Raw genomic sequence first — 7,625 nt, forward strand, 5'->3', positions numbered from 1 at the left:
ACATTGTGTAGAAGAAACATCACAGATCAGATTTTTCTGCTGTTGTTATTTAAATAGAGTGACTGGCCATAAATGAAATATTACTTGAAGCTATTTATTTTCTTGCAGCATCATTTAAATACCACAAGGTCATTCAATCCTTGTTAACAATCAATCTACAGATCATTTATTACTCTCATTTAATGATGTTCAAAGTTGTTGGCGTGACATTAAGAATTAGTTAAAATTAAAATGGTATCTTTCCCAGTTTCTATCTCAAGACATAATGAAATGTTAAATACAATCTAACAAGACAGAAGTTCTCTCTCCACTAAAATTAATATTTGTTACCCAAAACATACAGTATAAAAACAAATTCAAGCCAAAGGCTACTTCAGTTCACTTTTAAATGTAAAAAAAATAATAATCAAAATTTACTTTGATTTCACAATTTATCAGCTTTATGTTTTCTCCTCCCTTTGTAAAACAGAAAGTGAATTTATGTTGGATTACATTGATGTTGCTATGCTAGGCTAATTCAGCCACTTCTGCATAATAGCGGAGTAGGAATAGTCCATTTTGGTGCCGGAGGGGGGAGCGCTCAAGAAAAAACAATATTAACTTCATTAATTAGGTCGACATACTTTTTTAAACACTAAAAATAGCACACAGTAATGATTCTACTGATAACAGAACATTAACCAGCGTCTCCATTTTTGTCTTTGTCCTCTTTTTATTGTCCGTCTTCTTGTTTTAACCCTACAAACAGCGGAAGTCCGCCAACCGCAGACGTAAGAGGTCAAACCAGTTACAGTCCCCAAAATAACACATATATATTTTTTAATATATTAAAATAAAAAAATAAAAACTGTTTCGACATTGTGTAGGAAAAAAAAAATTAATGGAAGTTTTCTGTTTGAAAGTCTGCAAAAGAAATCCACGCTTGAACGCACGGTAATTTCCGTTGATTTCACTTGGCAGTTGTAGCTCCATGGCAACAGAGTCACGCCCACACGCTTCATCAGAAGCACAGTACGAGGCTTTATAAACCCAACGTCAACTGAATATTCGCGCATTTGGTGATCGCTCGGTGTGCGTGTTGTATTGGCTTGGACGAACCCTTTTTTAAAAATTTTTTTACCCGTTGTTCGTTTTATCGACCTCTGCACTACAAGCTATTTAACGATGATCACCGGAACACCGGCCAACTTTTTCCCCTTCTTGTACGTCCAGAAGCTCCGACGAGACGTAACCGAGGAGTTGCTTTTCCATATTTTCAGCAAGATGGGATCCGTCCGGTCTGTGTCCATCTGCCGGGACCGCATCTCCGGTCGTTCCCTCGGCTGCGCCTATGTGAGCTTCCACCGTGCAGCTGACGGTACGTATACAGTATTGATCAGAGTGATTACATCTCGGGGTGATGTATTGTATTGTGATTGTCAGTGTTGGTCCGCCCGTCAGTTAGTCCACCAAATATCTTCGCATCCGTTGCAGACAGAAAGATGAAACAAGAAACACATTACTCGGGCAGCAAAGGGGATGAAAATGAGATGATGACATTGACCTTGAGAAAACCAGGTCAAGGTCAATTTTTTAACTTTTGTACACTCAGGAACTTGATAAGATAGAAAGATGAGGGAGAAGGCCAGTGTGAGTAAGACCACAGATCAAAGCTAGTTCTTTGATCTATCAAAGTAGGTCAGAGCACTAGCTTTGATCTTTGACTTATTGGTAAGTCGGGGTAAAATTTTGTCTTCAGACGGGATGTTGCAGACAGTGACTGCATTGGTTCTCGTTGACGTTAAATTTGTCCACTATGTAATACAGATGGATGATGCTGCATTTAAGTCAACATTTTACTCTTTCTCGTCGTCTTCTGTACGTGGCGGTTACGACCGTTTGACTGCACATTTAAATAATGACATTAAATCCACCTCCTGAAATGTGTGTTCTCTCAGTGAAGAACTTCAACAGATGTGTTGTCTGTGTGTTTCTTCTCTCAGCCCAGCGTCTTCTGGATGGATGGAACTCCTTCGGTACCATGGGTCCACAACTACAAATCTCTTGGTCTAATGCAATGAACATCGACCTCTCCCGGAAGGTAGGAAACCAGAGTCCGATCCCTCCCTGTCGTGTCTGATCTGAAGCAGAGTTTAGGTCTGCAGGCGTTGTTGTAGAATAACTGTGTTGACTCTACAGGTCCGAGCAGTACCTGTGTGTTCAGTCTGTTTCCTCTGATGTAAAGAACATCACATTAGTGGGACTGTAAAGTAATTTGGTCTGCTTTCTCTCAGGTTGAGACCCAGGAGGTGTCTGCAGGGGCTGCTGGCAGACTGAACCACCAGCATGTGTAAGGAAATGTTTCACGCTGTTTCAAGCTTTTGACTTGAGTTGAACTCTAATTCTCACTGCACTAATTATAGAGTGAGCATGATGAGGAAAATTATTATTTATTATTTCAATTAATGTATTAATGTGTGTTATTATTGTACTTGATATTGTACTCTTTTTCATTTTCACTGTAGTCAGAGTTCAGGGCCACAGACCCTCGGTCCCATGCCGTCTCCAGCTCAGGGGCCCCAATCCGTTGTCGCCGGTAAGTCACCTCCTCTCAGATAAAAGTCTGACTACACAATACATCTAGCTCGGCTGTATGGCTGCTAATGAAGTCTTTGTGTTGGCTTTGCTTGCAGGACTCAGAGACACATCATCCGAGCCCCATCATCACACGTCACTCCGTCCAGTGGATGGACCCCCCCTCCACAGGCATGCTGCAGGGGAGGGCCACACCCAACATCTGACTGTCTCCCAGCGGATTGCTGCACAGCGTGCCGGTAAGTCACCTCCTCTCAGACAACAGGAGTACAAACTGATGGAGCTGAGTCAGTTCACCTCTTGAGCACTGCCAAGGTGTCCTTGAGCAAGACACCTTCCCTTCACAAGTTGCTCGTTGAACGAACCCTGAAGGAGCTGCCCTCCGTTCTACCTCTCACTACTACTTACAGGCCCTTTGTGAGTGTGTGTGTGTGTGTGTGTGTGTGTGTGTGTGTGTGTGCTCAAGGAACCTTACACACCCAAGCACACACTGTATATACAAGAGTGGGAATAGACTTAAGAGTGGAAAAATATCTCCCCAAGGAAATCATTAAAGGTTTTTCTTCCTTTTTTCTTCTTGCAGCCGTTCGCAACATGAGACCCATCCGACGACTTCCACGTAGCGCTGCTCCTCCAGGACAAATAATGGGTAAGTAAATAGATTCATTAGATTGTTATGGATGCATTATGGGATTGTTCATTTAGTTTTGAAGAGTGATACAATTTTAGTCATCTGTATAATTTTTATTGGTACATACTATGAAAAAAATTTTGTAAAATATATTATGAATAAATGGATGGATGGATAAATAGAATCAGACTTAGTATTGACTAGTTTTAATGTAAATATTTGTAATTATAAAATTCATTTTGTCCTTTTAATCATTTTTATCCTCTTTACTTGATAAATGATAAATCTATCATGACATCCAGATGGATGATCCTACATTTAAGTCAGTATTTTTACTCTCTTCCCTATTGTCTTCTGTATGTGGTGGTTAAAACGACCTTTTGACCACACATTTAAATAATGATGTTAAATCCGCCTCTTGAAATGTGTGTTCATTCAGTAACTCGTGTAAAAATAATATGCATTTGTAACCCTGGCTTACCCGTAGGTTATCAATATCATCAATATCTGGAACTCTGTGAATCAAGATCTCTAGGTTCAATAAGGAGATTGGTAGTAGCACCTCTGTATAGAGCAGTAAGACCTCCAGCACACAAAAAATACACACACAGACACCGTGGTGGAAGTATAATAGGAAAAATATATTTACATTTGTCAGTTTCGTTCAGTTTTCTCCCCTTTTTTTCCCCTTTCTTTTGTTTTATCAACGTACTTCACCTTTTTCTTATGCCTCAACTAGGCAATTCAAATATATAAACAATATACTCAATAAAATGCTGCAAAAATAAAATAAATGAGCGTACGCAGAAAAAATGCAAAAAGATTATTCAATCAACCATCAACCTTATAATCTCTTATCAATTTATTCCTACCGTCCTCCTGAACGGCTCAACTATTGGACAGGGTGAAGTCTTCCCAGGGTTGGCGTTAAGGATCATCCACCTGGTCATCAGGGAGAGTTCTCCCTCAAAAAAAAAACCCAGCCTGCACAGCCAGAGTGTGCAGGAAATTATAATATGGTCTCAACACCAGCAGAATCATCACAATCAATAGAGATTTGTTTTTTTTAATATTAATAGTCCATTGTCTTCTCCTACACCTCTCAAATCAATCATATTAGCGTTTTACTCTTGTTTTCAGAACATATACACACATGTGCTTACTTAAATTGCATTTACAACCAGCATAATCATCACAATACAAAACACTGAACAGTACACAAAAAAACGATTTATCCTGACTGTTTTTTTTAACTTCATATTATCTTTCATGGTAGCATTAAACAAATGTAACGAATGTCAGTATTTCAACAGCCAACTCACCAGGATAATCAATGAAAAACACTTAAAAGGAAAAACGCTAGTTGGCTTTGCTGTGTGTCTCTCTCTTGTAACACTGGGAACACCACGTTATCTACCTCCACGTTATGGGAAGCTACAATATATTTAGAAGTTATTCACTTCGCTTTTTTTTGACTGTGTCTGTTGTGAAAAATAGATACCACAGAGCTCTCTCTCTCTGCGTGCCTTTCCATGCATTCCTCCAGCTTCACCTGTCCACAGAGCCATCCCGGCTTTTTTTTCTTCCTGGTTCTAGGGAACGTCCCCCCTCCACTCAGGGAGCGTCTACAAAATGATGCAATTGAAATGAATTACTATAAATAACCTGGGTTACACATTCTCTGAAGAACTTAAACAAATGTGTGGTTCACCTCTTGGCCCAGAGTCTTCTGAATAAATGAAAACTGCATATGTCATGGTCTCTATAGCTGCTAATGAAGTCTTGGTGTTGACTTTTCTTGCAGGACTTGGATACACATCATCTGAGCTCCCTCATCACATGGATGGACCCCTCCTACACAGACATGATGCAGAAGATGGCAACATCCAACATCTGATCGCCTCCCAGCGGATTGATGCACAGCGTGTTGGTAAGTCACTCCAGGCAGACAACAGAAGTACAAACTGATGGAGCTGAGTCAGTTCACCTCCTGAGCACTGCCAAGGTGCCCTTGAGCAAGACACCATCTCCTCACAAGCTGCTGTTTGGGGCGAACCATGAAGGAGCTGCTCGCACTCTACCTCTCACTACTGATTACACACACACACACACACACACACACACACACACACACACACACACACACACACATATATACTCTACAAAAATAGAAACGGAACACTTTTGTTTTTCCTCCCATTTTTCATGAGATGGACTTAAAGGTCTATAATTCATTCCAGATACACAATATTACCATTTCTCTCAAACATTGTTCACAAATCTGTCTGAGTGTGTGATAGTGAGCACTTCTGCTTTGCTGAGATAATCCATCCCACCTCACAGGTGTGGCACATCAAGATGCTGATCTGACATCATGATTAGTGCACAGGTGTACCTTATGCTGCCCACAATGAAAGGCCACCCTGAAATGTGCAGGGTTTTTTTGCTTTATTGGGGGTCTGGGGACTCAGAACCAGTCAGTATCTGGTGTGACCACCATTTGCCTCATGCAGTGCAACACATCTTCTTCACATAGAGTTTATCAGATTGTCAATTGTGGCCTGTGGAATGTTGGTCCACTCCTCTTCAATGGCTGTGCGAAGTTGCTGGATATTAGTGGGTACTGGTACACGCTGTCATATACCCCGGTCAAGCACATCCCAAACCCAAACATGCTCAATGGGTGACATGTCCAGTGAGTATGCTGGCCATGCAAGAACTGGGATATTTTCAGCTTCCAAGAATTGTGTGCAGATCCTTGCAACATGGGGCCGTGCATTATCTTGCTGAAACATGAGGTGATGTTCATGGATGTATGGCACGACAATGGGCCTCAGGATCTCATCACGGTATCTCTGTGCATTCAAAATGCCATCAATAAATGCACCTGTGTTCTTCGTCCATAACAGATGCCTGCCCATACCATAACCCCACCACGGGCCACTCGATCCACAACATTGATATCAGCAAAACACTCACCCACACGACGCCACACACGCTGTCTCCCATCTACCCAGAACAATGTAAACTGAGATTCATCTGTGAAGAGAACACCTCTCCAACATGCCAGATGCCATCGAATGTGAGCATTTGCCAACTCAAGTCTGTTACGGCGACGATCTGGAGTCAGGTTAAGACCCCGATGAGGACGACGATCATGCAGTTGAGCTTCCCTGAGACGGTTTCTGACAGTTTGTGCAGAAATTGTTTGGTTATGCAAACCAATTCTTTCTGCAGCTGTCTGAGTGGCTGGTCTCGGACGATCTGCTGGATGTGGAGATCCTGGGCTGGTGTGGTTACACGTGGTCTGCGATTGTGAGGCTGGTTGGATGTACTGCCATATTCTCTGAAACGCCTTTGGAGACGGCTTGTGGCGGAGAAATGAACATTCAGTGCACGAGCAACAGATCTGGTTGACATTTCTGCTGTCAGCATGCCAATTGCACGCTACCTCAATGCTTGTGGCATCGGTGGCCTTTTATTGTGGGCAGTATAAGCTACACCTATGCACTAATCATTATGTCAGATCGTATCTTGATGTGGTACACCTGTGAGGTGGGATGGATTATCTCAGCAGAGCAGAAGTTCTCACTATCACACATTTAGACAGATTTGTGAACATTGAGAGAAATGGTAATATTGTGTATCTGGAATGAATTATAGACCTTTAAGTCCATCTCATGAAAAATGGGAGCAAAAACAAAAGTGTTGCGTTCATATTTTTGTTGAGTGTAAGAGTGTGAATAGAGTAAAGAGCAGAAAAATATTTGCCCCAGGGGGATCATTAAAGGTTCTTTCTTCTTTTTTCCTCTTGCAGTCATTCGCCCCCTGGGAACCGTCCGACTTCGTCAACCTCGCACTGTTCCTCCAGGATACCACATCCATAACTACACTAGATAGAGATCTAGCAGTAGATCAAGTAGATTTTTATGGATGCATTATGGGATTGTTCTTGTAATTTTGAGGAGTGATACATTTTTAATAATCTTTTTAATTTTTATGAATTGCAGATTATTTGGTACATACTGTGTAAATAATAATGATAAACAGTGAGGAATTTTTAGTCATCTTTTTAATGCTTTTTATTAATAACATGTTATTTGGTTGATATTGTGTAAAAAAATTTTTGTAAAAATATTATGGATGGATAGACTTCATAAATGTTTTTAAATTAAATTTTTATCATTGATATCAAGTGACTGGTTTTTGTCTGTTTTTAACTGTTCCTGTGACTAAAAAAGAAGTTCGCTTTAAAGCCGACCTGATCCACTTTCATTACACAGTACTTCTACTGGACAAATAAAATCAATTAACAGTAAAGTGATCAAAAATGATCTTTATTCATTAAACTAAATTGATGTCCTGAAAATGACCAATTTCCACAATGGGCAAAGATGGAGAAGTGGACAGATGACTTACT

The 7,625-nt window shown here is 40.7% G+C and overlaps 1 protein-coding gene across 1 annotated transcript; it reads left to right on the top strand.

Annotated features, from left to right (window-relative positions):
- Positions 1–1,086: 1,086 nt before the first annotated feature.
- Positions 1,087–7,164, top strand: LOC137600818 (uncharacterized). Its single transcript, XM_068322658.1, has 8 exons — positions 1,087–1,357; positions 1,983–2,080; positions 2,274–2,329; positions 2,505–2,575; positions 2,673–2,813; positions 3,158–3,223; positions 5,010–5,135; positions 7,023–7,164. Exons 1-8 carry the CDS (start codon positions 1,165–1,167, stop codon positions 7,103–7,105), a joined length of 834 nt encoding a protein of 277 aa, XP_068178759.1. The 5' UTR covers positions 1,087–1,164; the 3' UTR covers positions 7,106–7,164.
- Positions 7,165–7,625: the final 461 nt, after the last annotated feature.

Source organism: Antennarius striatus, chromosome 8 (assembly GCF_040054535.1).
Source record: "Antennarius striatus isolate MH-2024 chromosome 8, ASM4005453v1, whole genome shotgun sequence".
In the NCBI taxonomy this organism is placed as follows: Eukaryota; Metazoa; Chordata; class Actinopteri; order Lophiiformes; family Antennariidae; genus Antennarius; species Antennarius striatus.

Bases quoted from the DNA above. Each gene is read 5' to 3' on its own strand.
- LOC137600818 (XM_068322658.1), top strand. From the start codon at position 1,165: ATGATCACCGGAACACCGGCCAACTTTTTCCCCTTCTTGTACGTCCAG. The intron at 2,081-2,273 runs GTAGGAAACCAG...GCTTTCTCTCAG, and splicing joins ACATCGACCTCTCCCGGAAG to GTTGAGACCCAGGAGGTGTC. The intron at 2,576-2,672 runs GTAAGTCACCTC...CTTTGCTTGCAG, and splicing joins GCCCCAATCCGTTGTCGCCG to GACTCAGAGACACATCATCC.